The sequence below is a fragment of the Primulina tabacum genome, chromosome 5 (assembly GCF_025594145.1).
Source record: "Primulina tabacum isolate GXHZ01 chromosome 5, ASM2559414v2, whole genome shotgun sequence".
In the NCBI taxonomy this organism is placed as follows: domain Eukaryota; kingdom Viridiplantae; phylum Streptophyta; class Magnoliopsida; order Lamiales; family Gesneriaceae; genus Primulina; species Primulina tabacum.
This window is the reverse complement of record NC_134554.1, coordinates 5,187,213-5,211,947: the sequence shown is the minus strand read 5'-3', so window position 1 is coordinate 5,211,947 and position 24,735 is coordinate 5,187,213. Positions and strand designations below refer to the sequence as shown.

The following is a 24,735-nucleotide window of genomic DNA, read 5'->3' as shown; positions in this document are numbered from 1 at the left end:
ATTTAGAAATGAAATGAAACCAATTACAACAAATCAAGTTTTTATAATTAATTAAAATATGTTTTCAATAAATCCAATTATTTAGTTATCTAAATTTTAAATTCAACCCAATTTTTTTTATTTATTTGGTTTCGGAACCGATCCAAACAATAATGCATGAAAAACCAATCGAAACCATCAGTTTGAGTTGATTTTCTTAGTTTCGTTCGGTTCTGTTCACTCTTTAAAACAGATGCGATGCGACATATCATAACTTATAGCTTACTCGATACCAAGGTTATAGGAACGGACAGCGAAAATACCAGTTTTATTAATCTCAATCAGTTTCCGAAAATGAATGGCATACATTATCAAGCAAATTGGTAGGTGTAAAGAGTGCGTGAGTGGTTGAATTCTAGACATATGTTCTGTCCTATTGATGTGATAGATCTCCAATATATTCTAGGTGCAATAATTGTCCTCCCCTTCCCTTTCCATTTTTTGGATTATGCGCATTCATTGCACTACAAGGACATAAATTAAGGTTCGTCGGGTGATTAAGCACATCCATTGCTAGGTAGAAAGCTCAAATTGGCGAGATTATATTTTTTTCCCACTTTTTAAAGTTGATTCATTCCTCGAAAAGTTGTCAAATTAAATACCATGATTCATTGCGCTGATTCATATTTTTCAAAGTTAAAACTTATTTTATAAATAAGTGATACCCTCTTTATTTGAGTCTAATAAAAAAAAGTATGGTTTACATTCATGTTAATGATACATTATTAAACACTATTTTTTGTAAACACTCTAATAAGAGTATTTTACTTAAAAAAAAAAACTAGTGTTATATAATTATTCGTCAAATATTCTACCTTAAAAAATTATTTTTTTTTTACTTTTATTTTCAAAAGTTACTTCTTTTTTTTATTTTTTTGTCACTTTTTCGCAATATATATAAATTTACTCACTTCTGAGATCGATCTAGCGTAGACGAGATTCAAAGAAACCACCTAGAGAAAAATGTATGGACGGCCAATGGCAGTGAACCTTCAATAAATTTGTGATTAAATAATTAATTAAATGCATGAAGCTGTCCTGCATAAATCAATATATTAATCAATCCTTGTTGGATGATTGATAACTCGAAAACAAGAAAAAGAAGCAACTATTCATGGTAACGAATACATACACCAGGGAGTAAGTAGTACGTACAGTACAATTAAGACCATGAAACTCAGGATGGATAGCGCCGCAGAGATCTGTAATCAGACGAAACATGCACCATCCATGGCGCTATCCCTCCTGAGCTTTATGGTTTACTCATACAATTGCAGGATATTTCAAACTGCCACTGTTAAAATGTGCATATTCACACAACACACACACACACACATATATATACACAACACAAATAAAGCTTAATTATGATCACTGAAAGAAGTGATAGATATACATACATGTTAATATATACGAAATGGTGAGCGAGAGTGAGTGGAGATTTGGGTGGGTATTTATAGCAGCAAGAGTAACATGGGGTAACGGCACGGCAGAACAACGTGCGTCATCAATTTTCTCCAGTAGAGAGAGATGGAGAGAAGACGAAGAAGCTCCCTGTGTGTATTACAAGAAATCTTTGACTAAATTTTGTGGCCTGAATACGAGTACCTTGTATTTTTTTATGTCATGAAATCCATAGGCACGCTTTAGATCTATAGGTAGCATATGATTTTAATGCAGCCTGCCAGCTACGTACGTAACTTGTCATATTTTTCCAATATTATCTTTTTTTTTTAATTAATTTCACAGTTGGTGTCCTTTGAAAAGAATATATATACACTATAAATAAAGGAAATTAGAATGAAGATTCAATGGAAATTCCACATTTGCCGCTGGCTCATAGGGGTGCATGGGAAATTGTGCCGTTCGCATTAATAATTTAGCGGAATTATTATTATTACTGCGTACGTTTAAAGGTTAAAGTTAGAAAAGTCCAAAACACTGAAATATAAACGAGGAATGGTCACCTGAAAACGTCTTGATATTGTGCAGAAATAATTGATCAAGGCGTTGTACAATCGTGACATATATTTATGTACACTGTCCCATATTTCACAAATTTTGTCTCCTGAAAAATTGACAGTAGGCTCAAAATAGAACTATATGTTGCATTTTTTTTTTTTATGTAAATTGAAATACAATTTTTTTTGTAATTATTTGTAGATTTGAACTAGTTAATCGTCGCAATTAATAAGTTATCAAGTCTCAAATGTATGAATTTAGTAGTAACTTTTATAAATGTGATACGTACGTAGCAATTAATGAGGGCCGTTGTTGCAATGAACTCATTTTCCGATGATCTTTCTAGCCAGTGAGGGTTGACAATATGAATAAAGCATGTGGAGATGGTAAAGTTTTCTGAAAATTAATATAAAATGGCCTTGCAAGTTGCAACCCAGTGGCCAAAGTCTCGGATTAAGCTCTTGCACACACTCAACCAACTCGTGAAAGGATACCAGAAGAGGTGTAGAAAATTCTAGTGCGTTAAGAATGCAAAGATGATGAACATGTTGAATGTTGAATGAAACAAAGTGCAAGAGAAACCATGGTACCTTGGTGAGGTTAAGAAAAGAGTTTTTTCCTAATTGAATTTGCTTCTAAATTTATCTGAGATCTTTCATTTATCAGATCTTTCTGTTTCATATATCTTTTCTTGCTCCTCGTCCTTAGCCCACTCCTACAACTCGACCTCCCAACTCGGCTCACACCGAAAACGCAACTCGAACCTAATCCAACTTGAGTCGCGTTGTAATGTGCTAGACACCTCATCGGTGTATCATGACCCTTTGTTTTTGTTTCTTCGGTAACGGAAGGTTGATTTAACGCAAACTCCCCTGGGAAAAATGACCTTTCCAGCATGATTACATCCAATCTCTTTTTAATGATTTTTTGTAAAAAGAAATATAAATTTATAGTTTCAGCATTCAGATTAACTAATTGATCGAGCAAGTGGTTCCAATTTTGACCATCAGTTTCTTGGAAGTTAGTAAAGTATTGTAGGTGAATAAGTGAATTGGAAAAGGATTGAGCTTTTAGGCTGTCGTGAAATTAAGTCATTGCCGCACCGCACACACCACTTTTAGTCCATTTTATTTTCTTCTTTTTAAGATGCACGTAAAAAATTAATTTATACTTGTAATAAATTGAGCACAGACATATATATATATATATATATATATATACATATACATACATACATATATATGTTTGCTAAAAACCCCTAGCTAGCCCTGCAGGCTACGTACAGCCATACCAATATTAAATGCGATCGTCATTTAAAAAAAACCTGTGGATCCAATTCGATTATACATTCTCGTCACACAATCTAGCTAGTGTTCGATCTGTAAGTGGAGACTGCCGAAGATAGTAATTTCACGAAGGCATTTCTAGTCGGAGCCGTTTTGATTCATCATGTACTACGCCACTACTTGTTATAAGTTCCGTATTCCAACCGTAGGTACGAAAGATTTGCAAGCAAACGAAATTTAGGCTCGAAGATGATATCTGAAAATTATTTTTTGGCTTAGAAACTATTCTCGGCTGGATAGTTTTGAGTACATCAATGGAATTTTTTTTTATGGATGGATAGGATTCGAAGTTTTCCAGATTTTTTTCACGAGTTTCTACAAAATTTCCTTATTTTCTATCTTTCCGCAAAGGAACTTCCCTCAATTTTTCCAATATAAATCCTCGAAATCTCACGGTAAGCCTGACAACAATTCATCAAAATGGGTTTATATACTAGCATCAATGCATGTAATATGAACATAAAAATTATATTCTATTAACCAAACATCGCCTCATTTACACAAATTAAAATGCCTTAAATCCCGTGGTCAATTTCTAAGGTGTAAGGTTTCAGGATTTTTCATCATCACAAAAAACACTCTGCTTCAAAAGTTTTGAAATAGTAATTCATTCCAAACATCTGGCACCCCCGGCAAACACCAGTGTATACAATCTGAGAATGCTGCGGGATCTGCAGTCCTTTCCGGGCTTAATGGCTCCCAAAACTTACGGTATATGGTGGGGTGACCATCTTTTCTATACTCTGAGAGCTGAGTGATGTTGATGACAGATACTTTCGAACCCAACCTACTCAATACCTTTTCGACCATCCGCATTGTGGGCAAGTCCGACCCAGTGCCCCAGTACCTCTCATCGTATATAGGCTCTTTCTCATCGTAACAATTGCCTTCGCTTCCTGGATTCCAATCCTCCTTACTGTTGAGCAAAGGAAAGTTTAAGAAACAAATACAAATTTTAACAGAAAAATGAAAAGTTCATAAAGCACAATTCTCTATCAAAGAACTGCAGATTTGAGGAACTTTTTGTTTTTGAACCATCTCTTCCTTTGCAACTCATATAACTTTGCTACAAATCAGGGTGATTAGCTATGACATTTCAAACATTGTATATTCGAGTGTTTCAGAAACCACAAGGCTGTCAAGTTCAAAGTTATACAAAATAATGTTTAAAACATCTTTTTTGCCATGTCAAATCTAATTTTACTCAGGCAGCACACTTACGCGAAATGTGTAGGTGACATGGTCATGAAAAAGACCTTTTTCTCTAGGGGATCAATATGGGCGGATACCCAATCTGCCCAGGCATCCATGGCCATTTCCATACCTCCAAGGCCATCAATTTCTTCACAGACCATGTTTTCTTGATCACTCCATCTAATATATCAACGTTGACATGTGTGTCACGACAAAAATTTGCATAACAAATGATACTTTATTTTTTATTTTCTTAAATCTGTCTCGTGCATATTTGAGGTAGAATCCAAATTAGAAACTTACAGAAGCTTAACAGGGCCTTGCCTCCACCACAGATACGAATTAAATATAAGTATATCGGCATTCTGCCATCGTGATGAGTGCCTAAAAATTGAGTCTGGCCGCATTATTCTTTCATCAAGCCGGTGATCCACTGCATCATCAGAGTTAGATTCGGCGAGAAGAGGTGCCCAAAGAAACTCAACTGTCGCATTATAATTCTGTACAAGACATAAAAATTTGTAACAATTAAACAAAGGGTATTTCTGCTATCCGAACTTCATTTATAATGCTCGTGTTTAACAGTATAACATCTAATGTTATTGATTCAAAAGTTCCCTGGCATTTGCTTTTACGCCCATCATATATACAGCGATCTATGAAAGAAACTCCAGCCAGCAATATAATGTAAAGTTAGATGATACTGAATTCATTGATATTTCACTGGACCTATTCTCTCATTATCACTTCGAAACTGCAGTTTACCTCTGCTCTGAAAATAGTAAGTTCGGAATTCGGCGTGATAGACTGCTTATCCGCTGGAATTACAGACTGCAACAAACACAACAGTGATATCCATTGCCCTCTATTCAGTGAGTCCCCAACAAACATTAGTCTCTTACCCCTCAATTTCTCCCAAATTTCAGTGGCATTCCACCTATGTTTTCAACAACAAGAATTCACCGATGAATGAAAATCAAAACTCAGTCTTGCAAATAATTTGAAAGTACACAGGGTCCGTTTAGTATAAAAAAACAGGTCAAACAGACAGATCAACACAGAACATTTAAACTACCTCTTCAAATTGCAGTTTTGGGGTTGCCACCTCCAAAACTGGTAACCTGAATCAGGCCTCCCATGCTTGTGACAAGCCAACTGATCGGACATGTATGGACAATCAGATTCATTATATAAAGGATATGTTGTGTTATCAAATACCCATTTGCCGGAGAAAAGGTCGCAAGCCTCTGCCTGCGCCTCCTCCCTCCGACGGTTAGGCTCAGTCTTGTGTACGCCCCAAGCAGCTCTCCTCCCGCTGTACGTTTCTGTGGACCTGCATGTACTAAATTTATCCAAACCAACTGCAAATGCCACCCCGAATAACAATCATAAGTAACATAGATAATAAGCATCTGGGATTCATAAATCAATTCAACCCATGAAATTTTACAGACACTACAGCTTAGCGGTTTCAAAATCGAGCACAATGCAACAGAAAAAGGAAAATTTCCCGTCACCGTGGCAATCGATTTTGAACTCGGACACGATAAAGATAATATGTTTCAGAGATGCAGACAAGACCTGGCGGTTTCTTCGGAAAAGTAATGTTCCGTGCAGGCGTGGAATTGAAGAAAGAACCGTCTTTTACAACAGATCCTTGATTCCCATCTTCGGTATCAGTATGAGACTTATCCTGGTAAACTTGTCGAAAATTACACTCGTTATAGAGGATTGATAATGCTACGAATACAAAGAAGATAAGGGCGATAACGGGGAACTTCGATTTCTTCTTTTGCCATCTCTGCATTGCTCTTCTCTGTGCTTGCGCGAGAAGGAGGGGGACGAGCAAACTTCGTCGAGTGCTCCTGAATATTTGGGGAATTTCAAGAATCAAGGATTTTGAAACCGACTGTGACTCCTGCTGTAGAAGAAATTTGTGATAAATGGGAAGAGGAGCTTAATGATCATTACTTTATTTGTTAGTATCCATTATGACTATTTATACTGAAAATCTATTCTTTCCAATAATGAAAACCGAATCAATTATGCACATGCTTTTCATGTAATCCCACAGTAATGGCAACAGCAAAAACAAGTGGGAGGTGGCATGGGTCAAGATAGGAGTTGAAAATGGAAAATTGTCTGTGAATTGATTTGACTCTGTCCCACTTCTTTTCTTTTGATTTGATTCTGTCCTGATTAAAGTAGATAATAAATATAAATATTTTGGGCATTTATTAAATGGACGTCGATATGTCCGAGTGGTTAAGGAGACAGACTCGAAATCTGTTGGGCTTTGCCTGCGCAGGTTCGAATCCTGCTGTCGACGTTTTTTTTCCTTGTCGTTTTTGCCTTTTTCCTGTAACCAAATGAAACAAATTCCTCGATTTCCTTTCCTCTTCGTCAACTCTGCACCGTTCCACACCTTCCCTCTAAAGCTTAGTTTGAAAATCGGAAGAGAATAAAAAATAAAATTTTTGTTTTCCTTCCATTTCGACCCACGTGGCGGAGGGAATTTTTTTCCTAAATTTATGACACATTTTATTTTCTTTTTCTTCCTTTAAAATCTCCCAAACAACTAAAGTTTTTAAATTTTCTTTCATTTCTCTTCAAATCCCAACTTCCAAAATACGCCTAAATCATTGTCACTCTTTCTCACACGCAGACCTGGTTTTCATTTTTGGTAAGTTTTCTCTCATATGTTTTATTTTCGTGTTTTTGTTTTTAATTCAGCTCAACTGATTTGATATTTGAATGAAACACTTTGAATTCAAAGAGTTGAATGAGATTTGTGGATTAATTTATTTTGTGATTATTACAATGATTAACCAAAGTATATGGTTTAGAACGAGACCAGTGAACCAAATCGACCGTATGTCGTCAAAGTTGATGAGATCATTTTCACGGTTGCGCCTATTCTTCCATACTGAATAAATTTTCATTTCTCGATTTATTTATTTTTATAACAAATTAAATAAAATTTGTGATATGTATAAAAATTAAACATAGGCAGAAGTATATTTTTCTTGTTTTTGGCAATCAGGAGAAAACATTGCAAGTTTTTTGTCAATGTTTTCGGCAGTTTTAATTATTATAATTATTATCATCTTATTTCAATGGCTGAATGATATATCGAAGTAACGTAATGTCATTAATATTGTCATTGTATCAAAAGATTGCGTGAGATTAAATTTTACTTGTAGACAAAAACTTGTGTGAGATGGTCTCACGTATCATATTTTGTGAGACATATCTCTTATTTGAGTCATCCATGAAAAAATATTACTTTTTATTGTGAATATCGGCAGAATAGGCCCGACTTGACTCCCCTTCCCCAATCGTAACCGTGAAAATGATCTCATCAACTTTGACGACATACAATCGATTTGGTTCACTGGTCTCGTTCTAAACCATATAATTTGGTTCACTTTTATTTTTCAATTTATTTTTTAATTTATATATCAAAATTACAGTATAGTTTCTTATAATTATATTTTGATCATCATTTAAATATAAATTAAATGAATTATAAAAAATATTATATAAACACGCAACGCGTGCATCGGTGTACTAGTGTTTAAATCACGATATGCGGTTCATTTCCAATACTCTAGAATGACCTGGCAAATGCCAACATAATAACAAACCAATTACGACGCGTTCGTTGCTTTCTTTAAGTCAACATAATTCATTGAAAAAAAACGATTGATTAATGACGAAATTTATCTTCGTTAACTTTAGTGACGTTTATTCAATTTTTTTATTAATTTCAAATTAGTAATAGTTTTTATAAAATCGTCATTAAATTTACTGACGATTTATATACAAATTGTCGCTATAATTTAGCTATGAATATTTAAAACTATCGTCATTAAATAAGCCCTTATATATAACCATCGGTAAATATAGTGACTTTTTAAAATTGACTGCACTTAAATACTTAGCAACATTTTATGTATCGTTTCCGACTTTAATTGCGAATATATTTTTAAATTAAGTTTGCGATATTTTATCAAAAATTGTCACTAGTTTCCTATATATTTCCTCTTTCAACCTAATTATCGCAAATAATGACGATTTTAATCAAAATCTGTTTTAAATAGTGATAGGTTTTGTAAAAAACCACTGCCAATCAACCAAATATTAAATAAATATAAACAAGTTCGACGACATTGCTCTCAAAATCGTCGCAAAATTAGCAACAGTTTTTTAAAAATAGTTGCTAATTTTTAGCGACAATTGTTTTAGTTATGAAATTCAAAACCGTCTCTAAAATAGTCGTTAATTTAGATATTTATGATTTTGACAAAAGCGTGGTTATTGAATTTCTCTTTGTACCGAGTCCCAACTATTATTATTATTATTATTATTATTATTATCATATTATAAAAAATAATCTCTCTTGGGAATCTTTTGCTTTGGATCCCCAATAAATCTTGCCTGAACTTATATTCACCGCATTATGATAATTATTAGTTTTAGGAAGTGTTTATAAAAATATTTTTACACTCAAATATCCGTTAATAATTGAATTTATACATGATCGTTAGTCCTTAATTTAATTTAAGTAATGATAAATAATATTTGGCTCATATAAATAGAAAGATGATGAAAAAACTACTAATACATCATCCATACACAATCTTTGGTCGGTATAAATGAACAATTAAAAGGAAAATTATAATTTTTTGCCTTCATACGGTACTCACTGAAAATTTAGAATCCGGTTCTAGTAAGTGACGTTAGTTCGAATGAAGACTTCAAATTTACTCTAGGCATGAAATCACGAGAAAGAACGTTAGAAGAGGGTCGAAAGGGTGTTCCGGCGTAACCTCTCTAACGCTCAAATCAGAGACTGAGAATATAACGAGAGAACAACTAATTGTGCTGTTAAAAATCAAAATAGTGAATGATTGAATTGGACACTCGAACCTGGTATTTATAAGAGCGTACCTGGTCCGAAATAGGCTAGGGGTCCAAAATTTGGATTGGGCCCAATCTTGATGGGCCTAGTCATTATCACTATAATATATTATATTCAATTTTTTAAATAATTACACTATAAATTATCATATATAGATCTTATATCCGAAGTTCGAGCAACCTAGTATTTACAAAACGGCCGAATAGGATTATAAGAAATCATCACATGCTAAATTTCAACTTTGTACATTTAACCTGACCAACCTAGCTACACCAATGGATAATGTTTAATAATGGATAAATACGTACTTTTATACAGAAAAAGGCGACTAACCTAGCTGTATCCGTGGACACAATTTAACTACTATATATTATTATATTAAGTGAGTGACTTAACTGAATTTGGTTAGACTTTGTAACATAAAATTAAATTTATAGAAATTAAATTTACTTTAATATCTCTAGATTGCATTTGAATAGAAAGATTTGAAGCTATGAATTTCAAATCCACATATTTTAAACATTTGATTGTTTTGATGATGGATGTTGGGTGAATTTCAAATTATCACTTGCTATCTATGTATATATAATAGTAATTTATGATTGATTCGAATTACATTCAAATGAACGTCGTTTCAGATTTTTCGTTCAAATCTATTCTCAAATCAAATATCTCATCTAAAGAAAACATTTTTATTTGTTTTATTTATCATTTACCCGTGACTGTTTATATATGACATTATCTCTAATCGACCTGTTCCATTTCTTGAAATTTCAAATATTTCATTTTGATCCAAATTGTTATAATAATCACATTCCTAGACTCAGTTATTAAATCATCACCACTTTTTTGAAATTATCATCGCTTAGATAAAACATAAATAGATTAAATATTATCAATACAAATTTTTTTTTATCTCGCTATATTATATTTTGACAAAAACCAAATTTTACAAAATAAAAATAAGATTGTTAAATAACTCACGTATCACGTGTGCCGTGTACGTTAGTATTAACCAATACAATTGAGACATACCATCTTGATTTGTATGGACTTTTTATAAATGTATAATTAAACATTAAATTTGATCATATTTAAACACAATTTATTAAAAGGTACATATAAAGATAACAAAATTCAATTATGGGGCATATATATAGTTTGGGTGGTGATTATTGGTGTGGTCCAAATTTATTTTTTGCAATAATTTTTAATTATTGAAGAAAATATTTATCTTTAATTTCTAATTAACGTGACTATGTATTATTGAGAAATTGGGCCGAATAGACATCTGTAAATATATTTTTAAATTTGATTTATCACCAAAAGTTGCAACCACACATAAAAATTATCATTATAGAAATAATCATAAAAAATATTTGCGTGCTCATGAAAGGCACGTAGCTGACCTGAAATTGCAACGGACTGATGCCGCTGCAATAATAGCTCACACTTGACCATGTCGGGGTCAATACTTTGACCTTTCAACTCCATGTAACGAATTCTTTCCGGTCTGAATCCGTTATTTATACTCGTCTAGTTTATGTACATTATCGCCGCCGTCTCTCTACTCCATGGATCTATCTTCCCATTTATTGATTCTATGTTTAATAATCCTCTGCAACTCTTTCTTGATTTCTCAATCTCTGGAATTCGTCTACAGTGGATTCAATGCATCGGATGTTACTGTAGGTGGATCGGCTTCCATAGAGGCGAGTGGAGCTCTAAAACTCACGGACAAAGCACCAAATCTTATAGGCCATGCGTTTCATACCGATTCGATTTCCATGTTCAATAACAGCCCCAATGCTTCTTCATTCTCCACATGTTTTGTCTTCCAAATCCTGCCTGATTATGCGAGCCGTGGAGGCTTTGGGTTTGCCTTCACTTTGTCTCCAACCCCGGGATTTCCTGGCGCGGAGGGAGATCATTATCTGGGAATTTTCAACTCGACGAACGATATGAACTCGACAAACCATATCTTTCTTGTGGAATTCGACACGGTGAATGGGTACAATGAAGAGTCAGATACACATGGGAATCATGTCGGGATCAACGTTAATGGAATGAAACCAATAGCTGCCGATTCGGCGACCTACCTTAAGAACGGGACTAGAGCAGACCAGGAGGAGGTTATCTTGGAGAGTGGAGAGCCTATACAGGCTTGGATTGAGTATGATGGGTTAAAGAAAGTTTTGAATGTAACAGTTGCTCCTATAAATTCTTCCAAGCCAATAGAGCCTTTGTTGTCTGAACCCGTTGACTTGTCGAACGTCGTCAAAGATCAGATGTATGCTGGGTTTTCGGCTGCCACTGGAAAAAAATTTAGCGCTCATTACATCCTGGGATGGAGTTTCAAGCTAAATGGGACGGCTGATCCACTCGATATTGATAGGCTTCCTGTTGTGCCCAATGTGAAACCATCTTCAACATCTAACGATAAGTTGAAAAAAGCACTTATTGCGACCTTTTCAGTTATGATTTTCTTACTGTTGATAGCTTTAGGGAGCATACTTGTGTATAGGAGAGTGACGAAGTTTGAGCATTTGGAGGATTGGGAACGGGAATGTCCCCGTAGATTCCGTTACAGGGACCTTTACAAGGCAACTAAGGGGTTTAAAGAGAGTGAAATTATTGGAATTGGAGGGTTTGGTGCAGTGTTCCGAGGTGTTTTACATACCAATGGGACTGAGATTGCTGTGAAGAAGATCATGTCTAACAATTCGCTGCAAGGATTGAGGGAGTTTGCTGCAGAAATTGAGACTCTTGGAAGACTACGGCACAAGAATTTAGTGAATCTTCAGGGATGGTGTAAGCACAAGAAAGATCTTCTCATAGTTTACGACTACGTCCCAAATGGAAGCCTGGATTCTTTGTTGTACAATAACTCCAGGAATGGCAACATTTTCTTGAACTGGGAACAAAGATTCAATATCATCAAAGGCATAGCATCCGGACTATTGTACTTACACGAGGAGTGGGAACAGATTGTCATACATCGGGACGTGAAATCGAGTAACGTATTAATCGATGCAGAAATGAATGCAAGGCTGGGAGACTTCGGACTAGCAAGATTATACGATCACGGAAAAAACTCACACACGACAAACGTGGTGGGCACAATAGGTTACATTGCACCAGAGCTGACTCGAACGGGTAAGGCATCAGCGAGCACCGACGTTTTTGCTTTCGGGATTCTGCTTCTTGAGGTGGCTTGTGGGCGGGCACCGGTGGTGTGCGAAGCGGCACGAAACATGATATTGGTGGATTGGGTGGTGGAGTGTATGCAAGTAGGCAACATTTATGATGCGGTTGACGCTAGATTGGGGTCAAATTATGTTAATGAAGAGATGGAGATAATACTGGGACTTGGTCTTTTGTGCTCTCACCCGAAGGCAGAAGCAAGGCCTAACATGAGGCAAGTGCTGAGGTATCTGAATGGGGATGAAGTACTGCCAGTTTTCGACAAGTTAAGTTCAGCTGGTTCAAGGAGAGCCGATGAAATGACATCAAGATTCTTGAGCTTGGGACTGAGTGAGAGCATCATCACTACCATTTATAACGGTTCATTCCATCCTACATGTAGGGGCACTACCCCATGATAGAATCAAGGGTCCAAATTTAGCCATTAATACACGAGGTCCACTAATTTTTTTAAAATCACATATGTGTGTGCAATCCTTGTCCAGGCCAAACACTGTCCCCACATGTAGCATCGATCTAACCATTTATAACTCGTCTTCTTCTGTGGGGAGAACGTCTACTAGTTCTTTTCACAGTGGTAGATGATGATTTATTACCAGAATTATAGGATTTCATTGATAGGACATTTTAGGTATATGTAATTATTATTAATATCTCAAGTATGAAAGATACACTTGCATTTACAAATCTCAAGACAAGACTATTCTATTTTTTTTTATTAATTTTTTTTATACAGAAGAGTGGAAGATTATTCTATTTCAATCTCTCGTCTTAACATCAGTGTCGGAGCCAGGATAAACTATAACATCTTTTAATATTTTAAATTGATCTACCCGAACTAATATCAAATTTATTCAAAATTATACAAAAATTTACATATAAATTTTTTTAAAAAATTTGGGGTGTAACCTCTGTCCCTGCTTAACATGTTTTTTTTTTACTTCTATCAATAAAATGAGCAAGACTCTGTTTTCAGTCAATTTTATTAAGCTTCTTAGAAAATACCAACATGACTTTCAAAATCTCATAAACTTGGCATTATTTTTTACATGAACGACAATCAAACTTACATACATCATAAACTCATGACCACAGATTAACACACATCCAACAAATCAGTAGACATATTCCAGCGATTCTTCTCAAACTTCATGGACCTAATAAACTATTCCCCTTGCCAGATCAAGAAACGATGATATGGTCGACTTTTCAAAGTCCACATTAATGCAATTATGTTGGAATGAGTACTATGCGAGGTAATAGTTACGTGTATGATGAAAAGTTGGATGAATTAATTATTTATAAAATTTGATTTAAACGTTAGATTGTTGGCATTGTAATCAAAGTCTTACGTTATAACACGAAAAAACCATTTTTTTATAGGATAAAATTATATCAATTGATATGGGTCTTTTAGGTAAATTCAAAAACAAATTCACAAAAATTAAGACACACAATATTACGAAAATATGGAAGTTTCAGCATAAACAAGAATATTTAGGCTGCGTTTGATTTGGAGGATAAAATAATGAAATGATTAAGAGAGAAATGATAAAAACAATGATTGAAGTAGAAATATAATATATAATGATAAAATAATATTATGTTTGGTATGATGGATAAGAATGTGATAATTAATAATTTTTTGATGAATTGACAAAACTGTCATTCTAATCGTGTGTCGGTGGGGGCGGCGGTCGGCCGGAAGCGACGGTGGTGGTCGGCTGGAGGTGGCGGCGGTCAGCTGGAAGTGGCGGTCGGCCGGAGGAGGAGGCGGCGATCGGCCGGAAGTGGCGGCGGCGGTAAGGCCGGCGACGACAGTCGGCCGGCGGTGGTGGTCGGCAAGCGGCAGGGGTTGGCGGTGGGCGGTCGATGGAAGGAAATAATCATCCGTACCAAACATGTGATTAGATGATTAAAAAAAATAAACCCACCTAAACCCTACCAAACGCCCCTTAATGAACCAATTATCTCTTTCTTCGGAATAAAGACGGATAATATGAAATTCCATAATTAACTGTCCAAACCGAATCTTCTCTCCTAAGTTACCGTGTCATTATATGATTGGCTAATAATCAATGCCTAATTTACACGCTGCCGTACGTAATCTGAACTGAAGCTAAACGCCGTCTGTCCCGCGCTAGTGGAGCGAACATTCAAAGACCCCAAAACCCCTAACCACAGAACCTTCCTTGAAAATATATGGAAATTTCTTCACTCCCAGAAATTCTAATATATGATGGTGTATTCTGTTAATCAGAATTAGGATTTCGAAAATCTCACCATTTTCATCGATTTTGTTTTGGTTTTTGGAAGAAATCTAGTCTGTTCGTTTTCTGAATGGAAGAGTCACCGCCATTGCCGTTTCCCCATCGGACGTCTCCCCATCCACCATTTCCCCATCCATCATTTCCTCGACCATTTGATCTTCAACCTCCGTTTCCTCTGCCCCTATTTCCTCGACGGAGTCGGGATAACTCATCATCTCACAGAGATCTTTCGACGACGACTTTAAGTAATGGCTCCTCTAGGATCAGACTTGGTGTTTGGTCTGGCGTCGTTGTTGCGCTCCTTTTCTATTTTTTTGGTGAGTTTTTACCTTCTTGTGGCAGTTATGCAGCAGTAAGTGATACGTTTTGCCTAGGCTTCATAATATGTTACTACCACTTATATATGCAGAAGAAAATAATAAATTATGTGTGTGTTAGCTTAGGTGAGCACCAAGGTTACTGATATGCAGGTGTTACTAATCGCTTCTTCTGATGAATAAAGCGGAAAGAAGAGTTGGAATTCTCGGATTTGTTATTTCTTTATCTCTGTCTTAAGATACGTGAGAACTTTTTTGATTTATGAGTTTTGATGGGTTAGTTGAGTATAGAAAAAAATATTGATAAAATATCTTTGGTAAATTTTGTCTATTCAATCAATGTTCTGCATGTTGCTTACAAAGTCAGGACAGGAAACCATAATCATCATTCTATTTATCATGAATATTTGTTTATTTCTGATTTCAGCTTCTATGATTTTGATAATTGGGGTATATGCACCGGAGGATACGAGACTTGGTCCTTATTCATCAATACTGATCAATCCTAACCATCTTTTTGTTGAGTCTATAAAGGTAATTTGAGGTAGATTGTGCTTTTGCTTTTTCTTGGCTTACTATTTTATCGTTCTTTTTAATTATACGTGCCTTCATATCTGATTAGCAATGGCATAGCAGCCAAAAAACTGACGCTCTGTTCTATTCTAAGTTAACTTCAACTTTTACCAGGTGGAAGAACTTGAACCAGTTAAAGATCTAATGCTATACGGTTTTCATAAAAATCCCCCTCTGGATGATGTGATCAAGTGGACTGATAGTCACAAGGTTACTTTCCCTGCTAGTACTCACAAAGTAAGTTTAACAAAGTGATTTTATACTAAACGTAATTTAAGTACTTCTATTGTTGCTAGATACCAGATGTAATTTTTGATTACATCTCCACAAAAGTGGAATAAATGCAGATAATTGTTTTGCTTCAACTGCAGGAATGGATGTTTTATTTGAATGAAGGATCTAGAATAAATATTTTATATTCAGTGAACTCCCACCGTTCATCTCTTGTCCTAGTAATAGTGGAAGGTAATTATTATCTTTTCAAACATAAGTTCACTTTTTGAATATTTAGCCACCTGATAGCGTAATTTAGACAATGTCGAAAAAGAAAGAGGATAGAATTGTTCTCATTATGCTGATGGCTTCAGATAGAAGTTAGGGTTGCACAATGAGAGAGTGAAAGAAACAAGTCCTGTAGCATGTTCAAGCTTAGTTTACCTTTAGGTGGTTTTCTTTGTCCGCAGTTTTTATTTTTATATTATAAAAGAACTTGGATCGTGAGGCAAAAGGTCATCGAATTTGGTGTCTCTGATGATGTTAACCAATTAATAGCAGTGGTGAGTGCTTATCGGTTGCTATTCCGAACTTATTTTTGTAGTCTTTAGCTTTTGAAGTAGACGACGAGTCCTGGTGGAAGATGTCAATGATAGGAAAATGAGTGTTGTAAAAGGCTTTTGGAGGTATAGATAAATGCTCAAGTCCCAATAAGCAAAAACAAATACGTATAATTTAAGATTGTGTTTTATGTGCCGGATGCTCGACATTTTCTGTTGTGCTGGCATTTCATATCAGTTGTATATTTTAAATTTTTTTCTCGTTGCTCATGTTTCTATTTGCTATCCTGATCTTTTTTCTGTGATGTGAATCATCTCAGGGATTGAAGGACTAGATGCGTGGCTTGATAATCCATCATACCCAAACACAGCTTTATCATTGAATATCATTCACGGTAAGGTGAAATATAATTGGTGTGTTTGTCATTTTATTGCAACCCGCTCACTTTGTTCTCCTTAGGAAATGGCACATTTCAATATGAGATGCCCAAATCTTCTTCCTACTACATTGCAGTGGGCAACTTGAACTACGAAGTTGTAGAGGCAAGCATTTCGTAATAATGCATCCAAGTTATTACTTAACATAGCAAAGTTTTATTTATTTTTTGATTTTTTTAGCAGAAGTGTTGTTTACTGATGTTGGGTATGCTAAACAGATGGAATTGAAGATTGGAATTAAAGCTCTCTTATACAACACAACTGAAGCATATCACCAGTGCGATATTGCGGAGGGCCAATGTAATGTCAACCTCTTTTTCCTAAGTAAAAATGCTGCCCTTCTTACATCTCCTGGTCAAATATCTGTAAGTTTACTTGGTAGAAGTCGGTTTCTAGTGACAAATATATCGGCCATCTGCACCACTCAGAAGTACCGACTCACACTCTTGTTCATCACCTCTATGTTTCCTAGAAGTTAAAATGTATTATTCATCTGTCTCTAGGGACTGGCCAATGGTGACTGGAGCGTGAAAATTGTATATGGACCTCGATGGAGCGTTTATCTTGTTGGCATAGGTACTCTTTTTCCATGTTAATTCACGGATAGTATCTATACCTTTTAATTTCTTTTATGATTTCTTTAATTTCTTTTCTGTGCAGTTGTAGTGACTTTGTTTGTGCTACTCATCAATCACATTTTGAATATTTTCCGAAGCACCAACCAAGAAGATGAAATAGGTCCAGCGGGGCTCGTGGGATCCGAGAGAACCCCGTTGCTTGTGCAAAAGGATGACAACCGCTTGAGTCAGGGTTCTTCTTATGCCTCCGACTCTGACGATGAAGAGTATCTTGAACATGTGCAGGCTGGGGATACACACAATGGGAAGCCTATAAGAGACGATGAATACAACAGTAATGTTCGGCGGCTTTGTGCAATATGCTTTGATGATCCAAGGGATTGCTTCTTTATTCCATGTGGCCATTGTGTGGCTTGTTTTGGATGTGCGACGAGGTACCTTTATCAGCCCCAATGTTTTATATCATACTAGTTGGTTTTTGACCTTGCATCTTCATATAAGCTATGCTCATTGGCTAACATGTTTTCCTATTTTCCTTCCCAATTTGATCGGATTGAAATATATCTCACAAATTTGATGGGATACATTACTCCAGATGCTCATGGTATATTGGCCAAATTGTATTCGAACTTGTATTCTGAAGCTTTGGATATAATGGATAATAGGTTGTGAGAATATATTGATTTGATTAAAATATATAAAAATCACGTTCACAGTTGTTTTTTTATTAAAGCGAGGAACGTAATTATAAGAGAGGGGACTACTCCTAAGTTAATTATTACAAAATTTTGCATAAACTTTGCCCTGTAATACGAAGAAAGATACGTTCCATCGCGTTTTTAATAACAAATGTTTTTCTTTTGAGTAATTCTATCAAATATGAGAGAATATTACTGGACGTGACTATTAAACCTTCTGGATTCTGAACATAATCCCACTAACATGTATGGTTTAGATCAAGCTGCAGTAAGATCTAAGATTATGTTCCACCCATTATGGAGAAAGGTATTGTAATCAACACATAATCAGAACCCTTCCAATGAACTGTAATTCTATTGAACGAAAATGATCCAGAGTTGCCTCTGTACAATATTCCTCCACTATCCCTAGCTCTAGGCTTGTCTATACGTGAAAACTGACAACAAAAACCGGAATGCTAACTGACTCTCTCTCATGTTTTATTCTCATTTCCTTCACTGGCCTTTGTAACTCTTCAAGACTAAACGTTCTTGATAATGGGCCTGCCACTTTCTTCTAAGATCACTTCCTTTGACTTCGTAACAGTTGGTACGTGCCAGTTACCAATAATGTTTCAGTTTCTATAATTGAGGACGAGATGAAATCACCATAAACTAGCAATATGGTTTTTGCTTCCATAATGGGTGGTTGGTTAATTCGCTTAAAGGACAATAATTTGTGTTGTTTTCTGAGAATTCTTTTGTGTGGATATGGGAAAAAACTCGTGAAACATTTTGGTCTAGATAAATTTGTTCAAAACTTAATTTTTTTAGTAGCCAATATTAGAACCGAATTAAAAATAACTAAACATCAACTTATCTGAACTTCACAGGATAGTAGCGTCTTCTGGAAATTGCCCCATTTGCCGTAGACACACAAAAAAGGTGAGGAAGATCTACTCAGTTTGAGCAAAACTCCAAAGCTTTCTGCGATGTACTTACCTGGTTAGTATATTCCTTATAAACACACATTGTTTTCATCACAGACAACCTCATCAAGTAAAATGATTGAGAATGTATAAATCTCTACTGCTCGAAGAAAACTGCTCGTCTTGTCGTGAATGATTTTGTTGTATGTATATGTGATGAAACATTTCCTGAAGTTTAATCCACTTGCTTTTTGCTTTGGTAGTTTCTAATGTATTGATAAACATGGATGGATAGATGAGCTGAAAATATTGATTGTTACACGCATTTCATATATGCAAAAATTTTAGAATGTCTTGTGAGCTTTCTAATTTCGTTAATCAACTAGAGAAGAGATCAAGAACTTACACATGGCTAATAAATAATATGAAAAAATCGGTCCTCAAATTCCGATTGGATATGCCTCCATCCTCTAGGTAAGATTGTATTATGTCAATCACAGGTGGGAGCAACACAACCTCAATTGTCATTTCAATACGAATGCATGTCACATGTGCAATGCTTTAAAGGGCCAAAAAACTAAATGCGAAGGGTCCATGCTATTATGTTAGGGAGGGAGGCCCCCTACTCACCCTTGAACATTCTGCTATGCCTTCTGTGTGTTTAGCGTATATTTCTTGTTTTACCCACGACATTAAGGAGTTGGATTACTGTACGGGTCATTTAAATTAATAGCATACCCTCTATATTTATTTTTTAAAAAGGCATTCTCTAACTAAACAAATGATGCAGCCCGTTACACAATGGGGTCATTTGACCCTATTTTTTTACTCTATAATGCGTGCGGCTTTATGTGGCTTATAATTAGAATGATAGGATGGAGTTTTGGAGATGATGCAAGAAATACGCTTAATTTCAGCAAATTACTAGAACACCGTATACTTTTAGTAAATTGCGATTCATGGTATAGTCCGCATTGTTTTGTAGTTCGAGATTTATACTACTTTTGCACGCAGCGTTGTTTCATTAAGCAATATGGGTTGGGATGTAATTGAGTCGAACTGAACTCTACTCTTAAATGTTTGAGCTTGACTCGCTTATAATCGAACCGAGCTTGAGTTTTATTTAACGAATATATTCAAGGCTCTCGAGCTTATTCAAGCTTTTATCGAGCCTAAAAGAACTTAATAAATATGAATTATACATTTAAATCTTCATTAAATTCATTAAAAATAAATTATATATTTTGAGAAAAATATAAAATTCTTAATAAAATTTGTAAATTTATTATAATTATAATAAATAAAGTTAATAGATATTTTTATTTATTTCATAATATGAAAAAATAATAAATCAAATATTAAAATTATTATTTTTCATCTAAAAGATGACTCGTGAGTTTATCAACGAATATGTTCACAAACTAACGAGTCGAATATTATAAAACATGAATTTGATTCGTTTATATTAATAAATCTCATTAAAAGAACTCATACGAAATTTTTCTCGAATCAAATTTTACATATATCATAAACGATTTGGTTTATTTATATAATAAGTGTGGGGCAGCTTTGCTAGGGAAAATAATTATTCCATTTCGCTTCCTTATCCTTCGTCTGTACTGGTATTTATTTATTGTACACGATTTTCTTTAGGGTAATTGCTTTGATTGAGACCAGCCATAGCTGACTTCCCTTACTTTTCCACGCAAATCGCCAAATATGGGAATATATAATTCTTTTAAAAATATTAGATAATGTCGGTTGGAATTTTACCTTTCTTATTTACTCTATATAGCAACACTAGTTTTCTGTATAGGCATCGCGCGGTCACTTAATTTTTTTTTTTTATAAAAAAACTGTTAACCTCCTATAAGTTTAGAAACAAAAATCAGCGAACGGCGTACTGGTAAAAGAATAAAATATTTGTGGATCGTATTTTTGAAAAAAATATTACGGGGATTTTCAAAAGAGACGTGGGGATTACTTTTCACTTTCTGCTTTTAGAAAACAGGACCCAAAAAAATTTCTCTTCTTTTCTACTGACAGAATTAACAAGAATTAATGGTTTTTTTAGTTGCGCCTATATAAAGAAATTATAATATATTTATAACGATAAAATAAACTTGAATTTTTTTTTTAAGAAAATGGATACATATATTTTATCTTAGAAAAACACACAAAATTTCTAGTATATTTAGCTTAGGACGATCTTTTGTCCGCCTTGTCTCTACCCTATATCAATCATATTTCTTCTGACGTCAGCTAGACGGCCAATAAAAGGATGCCAACCCCAAAGCTCTATTTAATCGCCGACAATCATCTGCTATTTAGATATGATTAGTCGCCCGTCCTCGATTTTTTTTTGTGTTCAGTCTCTGGGTATTTTTTTAGTACCACATTTTCACATGAAATCTACCACATTTTGTATGACATAGTACCACAATTTTGTGGGTAAAGAGTGAACCCAAAAAAATGTTTTGATTGTGAATTTTTCACTAACTTCCCCATTAATTTTACTTGTCCACTCAAACCACATGATTATCAGATTATATTATTAACTTGCGGAAGCCATTTCTCCACCATACTCACATCTTTAATAAATATATATACAATAATTGTAATTGTAATAGAAGAAATATCTAGGGACGAAATCACAGTATAATCGGATCCTGGGTGGTGGAGTTGCTCCACCAGCTCGATGGACAGTTCATACCCATCCAACATATTATGGGATAGGCCCCATGTTTTGTCAGGGTCCCATTTCATTTAAAGCTATGATGGCTACGTATTATTCGTGTAGCATAGACTTTTCCCATTGTGCTTGGACTCCAAAGGGGAGTGACCTCGTAGTAAGTGATTCGATCACTCGCAAGGAAACTCGAAAAAAGATGTCCAAGCAAACATACAGAATCTGCTGCTGTTTCAGCAGGAGATTCAGGCTTAAAGAAGCTGAGGCCCCTGCAGAAATCAAAGCTTTATTCGAAAGCTATTCGGAGAATGGATCGATGAATGTTGATCATTTTCACAAGTTTTTGAAGGAAGTGCAGGGTGAAGACCACCTGACAAGTGAAGAAGCACAGTCTGTGATGGATTCTTTCTTTCATGAACACAAGCATCTCAACTTATTCCACCACAAAAATCTCAACCTTGATCACTTTTTCCGCTTTCTTCTGAGTGAAGTCAACTCTGCGCTCCCATATCCCTCCAAGGTATCCTCTTCCCTCTACGCTTTGATCCAAGAATTTGTGGTTATGAGTAATGAATGTTGTTTCTTGTTCGCAGGTATACCAGGACATGAATGCCCCTTTATCCCATTACTTTATTTTCACCGGCCACAACTCCTACCTTACCGGAAACCAGATCAGTAGTGACTGCAGCGAAGTGCCCATCATCGAAGCTCTGCGACGAGGCGTACGTGTTATTGAACTAGATATGTGGCCTAATTCCACCAAGGATAATGTAGATATACTTCATGGAGGGTAAATAGCACGGTATTCTTTCATAACCTCACCTACTAAACCATGATTAACTAAATAGTTTTGCTCTTAGACAGGACCCTTACATCTCCTGTTGAACTCATCAAATGCTTGAAAGCAATAAGTGAATTTGCCTTTGTTTCTTCGGAGTATCCTGTGATTTTGACTCTCGAAGATCACCTCACTCCAGATCTTCAGGCTAAAGTAGCAGAGGTCAGTTTTCACATCCTCCCTTTGTTCATCATACATTGTTGAAAAATATGATTCACTTGATTTGGATTTCAAAGAAAATGGTGGTTCCTGTCATCATGGTATATGCGAGTTTTCATTTTCCTCGCTGAATCATAAATCCAAACACAGAGTTAGTTTTTTTTATTTAGATGGTGACAACGACATTTGGGGACGTACTTGTGTGCTCTACGCCTGAAAGTTTGGAAGATTTCCCATCTCCAGAATCGTTGAAAAGGAAAATTGTCTTATCAACAAAACCACCAAAACAATATCTAGAAACCAAGAGCTCAATTAAAGAGGATAATGGCTCTATAAAAGAGCACAAATCATCGGAAGAATCAGCCTGGGGAAAGGAGATACCCGATTTCGTTGAGAGTTTCAACCTCGAGGAGGGTTCTGAGCATCAAGAAGAGGACGATGATAACCACGAGAATCTCAATTTTCAGCAAAATGCACCCCCCGAATACAAGCATTTGATTGCGATTCGTGCAGAGAAAATGAAGGATGGGCTCAAAGCATGGCTTCGAGTCAATTCTCAAAAGGCTCATCGTGTTAGTTTGAATGAAGAAAAGCTAGAAAAGGCTGTTGTAACTCATGGAACAAACATTGTCCGGTTAGCAAAAAATTTACGTCTTCTTTCTTATGTCAAACAGATTTACTGTCAGCATGCAGATTTTAAGGGATTCCGTGTTTCAGATTTAACCACAGAAACTTGATGAGAGTGTATCCAAAAGCAACAAGGATAGATTCATCGAATTTCAATCCTCTAGTAGGGTGGATGCATGGAGCTCAGATGGTTGCATTTAACATGCAGGTCTTTTCACTCTCTGCAACTTGTTGAAGTTATAAACTAAATTAATTGTGATCTTAAACTTGACAAGAATACTCAATTTTACATGACAGGGACATGGCAGGCCTCTTTGGTTGATGCAGGGGTTCTTCAAAGCAAATGGTGGGTGTGGTTATGTGAAAAAACCAGACCTTTTACTTGACGAAAACCACGTCTTCGACCCTAAAAAGAGATATCCTGTGAAGAAAATATTGAAGGTAGTTAGCATTTTCTAAATATTTCTTCTTCATCATCTAGTTTAATGTCCAGCTATTTCATTCATTGATGATTTCTTGAGTTCAGGTGAAAGTATACATGGGACAAGGCTGGAATCTTGATTTCAAACGCACACATTTCGATCTGTACTCTCCTCCAGACTTTTATGTCAGGGTAAGCTGTCTATATATTCTTCTATCATTGGTATTATCCAATTTATTGATATTTCAGTTGAGTAGGGACGATCAGAGGCGTGTACAATGAGGACTAGTGATTTCTGAATCTGCAGATTGGAATTGCTGGAGTTCCTGCGGACTCGACGATGAAGAAAACAAAAGCAATCGAAGATAACTGGATTCCGGTTTGGGATGAAGAGTTCGAGTTCCCACTGACAGTTCCAGAACTGGCATTGCTTAGAGTTGAAGTTCATGAATTTGACATGTCTGATAAAGATGATTTTGGAGGCCAAACATGCGTACCTGTTTCAGAGTTGAGAACAGGGATCCGAGCTTTGCCACTCCAAGATTATAAAGGAGACAAGTACAAGAATGTCAAATTACTCTTGAGATTCGATTTTACATGAAGTTTTGACAACACCAGTATTATACAAATAATATCAAGTGTATTGAGATCACGTGTATCCATAACTACTCAAGAATAATTGTTTGGATTCATCATGTATATGTATGCTAACACACAAGTTTACCTTCCAATAATTGTAAACGATGTCTCTTACTCTTTCTAAATCAAGTACATGCA

At 35.5% G+C, this 24,735-nt stretch overlaps 4 protein-coding genes and 1 non-coding gene across 5 annotated transcripts; 4 read left to right on the top strand and 1 right to left on the bottom strand.

The window, feature by feature from the left end:
* Window positions 1-3,801: 3,801 nt before the first annotated feature.
* LOC142545810 (protein trichome birefringence-like 35) lies at window positions 3,802-6,612 on the bottom strand. Its single transcript, XM_075653197.1, has 6 exons — window positions 6,123-6,612; window positions 5,617-5,902; window positions 5,307-5,478; window positions 4,845-5,041; window positions 4,569-4,721; window positions 3,802-4,263 (listed from the first exon to the last, which is right to left on the bottom strand). The coding sequence occupies exons 1-6, from the start codon at window positions 6,346-6,348 to the stop codon at window positions 3,933-3,935; spliced, it is 1,365 nt and encodes a 454-aa protein (XP_075509312.1). The 5' UTR covers window positions 6,349-6,612; the 3' UTR covers window positions 3,802-3,932.
* Window positions 6,613-6,788: 176 nt separating this feature from the next.
* On the top strand, window positions 6,789-6,870 carry TRNAS-CGA (transfer RNA serine (anticodon CGA)). Its single transcript has one exon. It is a non-coding gene; the product is annotated as a tRNA-Ser (tRNA).
* Window positions 6,871-10,847: 3,977 nt separating this feature from the next.
* On the top strand, window positions 10,848-13,389 carry LOC142545809 (lectin-domain containing receptor kinase VI.3-like). The gene is made up of 2 exons (XM_075653196.1): window positions 10,848-13,036; window positions 13,200-13,389. The coding sequence occupies exons 1-2, from the start codon at window positions 11,040-11,042 to the stop codon at window positions 13,252-13,254; spliced, it is 2,052 nt and encodes a 683-aa protein (XP_075509311.1). The 5' UTR covers window positions 10,848-11,039; the 3' UTR covers window positions 13,255-13,389.
* Window positions 13,390-14,791: 1,402 nt separating this feature from the next.
* On the top strand, window positions 14,792-19,489 carry LOC142545808 (E3 ubiquitin-protein ligase APD2-like). Its single transcript, XM_075653194.1, has 10 exons — window positions 14,792-15,256; window positions 15,684-15,790; window positions 15,944-16,066; window positions 16,201-16,294; window positions 16,923-16,997; window positions 17,063-17,145; window positions 17,259-17,405; window positions 17,544-17,616; window positions 17,701-18,052; window positions 19,189-19,489. Exons 1-10 carry the CDS (start codon window positions 15,010-15,012, stop codon window positions 19,262-19,264), a joined length of 1,377 nt encoding a protein of 458 aa, XP_075509309.1. The 5' UTR covers window positions 14,792-15,009; the 3' UTR covers window positions 19,265-19,489.
* Window positions 19,490-21,950: 2,461 nt separating this feature from the next.
* LOC142545807 (phosphoinositide phospholipase C 2-like) lies at window positions 21,951-24,726 on the top strand. The gene is made up of 8 exons (XM_075653193.1): window positions 21,951-22,433; window positions 22,507-22,703; window positions 22,778-22,913; window positions 23,081-23,544; window positions 23,628-23,745; window positions 23,835-23,978; window positions 24,064-24,150; window positions 24,266-24,726. Exons 1-8 carry the CDS (start codon window positions 21,966-21,968, stop codon window positions 24,557-24,559), a joined length of 1,908 nt encoding a protein of 635 aa, XP_075509308.1. The 5' UTR covers window positions 21,951-21,965; the 3' UTR covers window positions 24,560-24,726.
* Window positions 24,727-24,735: the final 9 nt, after the last annotated feature.

What these genes read in the sequence shown, in the direction of transcription:
- LOC142545808 (XM_075653194.1), top strand. Translation starts at nt 15,010, where the DNA reads ATGGAAGAGTCACCGCCATTGCCGTTTCCCCATCGGACGTCTCCCCAT. An exon ending in TCCCTGCTAGTACTCACAAA is followed by an intron (nt 16,067 to 16,200) that starts GTAAGTTTAACA and finishes CTTCAACTGCAG; the next exon opens with GAATGGATGTTTTATTTGAA. An exon ending in TGAACTACGAAGTTGTAGAG is followed by an intron (nt 17,146 to 17,258) that starts GCAAGCATTTCG and finishes TATGCTAAACAG; the next exon opens with ATGGAATTGAAGATTGGAAT.
- LOC142545810 (XM_075653197.1), bottom strand. Translation starts at nt 6,348, where the DNA reads ATGCAGAGATGGCAAAAGAAGAAATCGAAGTTCCCCGTTATCGCCCTT. An exon ending in CAAAACTGCAATTTGAAGAG is followed by an intron (nt 5,479 to 5,616) that starts GTAGTTTAAATG and finishes TTGAAAACATAG; the next exon opens with GTGGAATGCCACTGAAATTT. An exon ending in CAAGGCCCTGTTAAGCTTCT is followed by an intron (nt 4,722 to 4,844) that starts GTAAGTTTCTAA and finishes TTGATATATTAG; the next exon opens with ATGGAGTGATCAAGAAAACA.
- LOC142545807 (XM_075653193.1), top strand. Translation starts at nt 21,966, where the DNA reads ATGTTTTGTCAGGGTCCCATTTCATTTAAAGCTATGATGGCTACGTAT. An exon ending in CATGGAACAAACATTGTCCG is followed by an intron (nt 23,545 to 23,627) that starts GTTAGCAAAAAA and finishes TCCGTGTTTCAG; the next exon opens with ATTTAACCACAGAAACTTGA. An exon ending in CTCCAGACTTTTATGTCAGG is followed by an intron (nt 24,151 to 24,265) that starts GTAAGCTGTCTA and finishes CTGAATCTGCAG; the next exon opens with ATTGGAATTGCTGGAGTTCC.
- LOC142545809 (XM_075653196.1), top strand. Translation starts at nt 11,040, where the DNA reads ATGGATCTATCTTCCCATTTATTGATTCTATGTTTAATAATCCTCTGC. An exon ending in ACCATTTATAACGGTTCATT is followed by an intron (nt 13,037 to 13,199) that starts CCATCCTACATG and finishes AACCATTTATAA; the next exon opens with CTCGTCTTCTTCTGTGGGGA.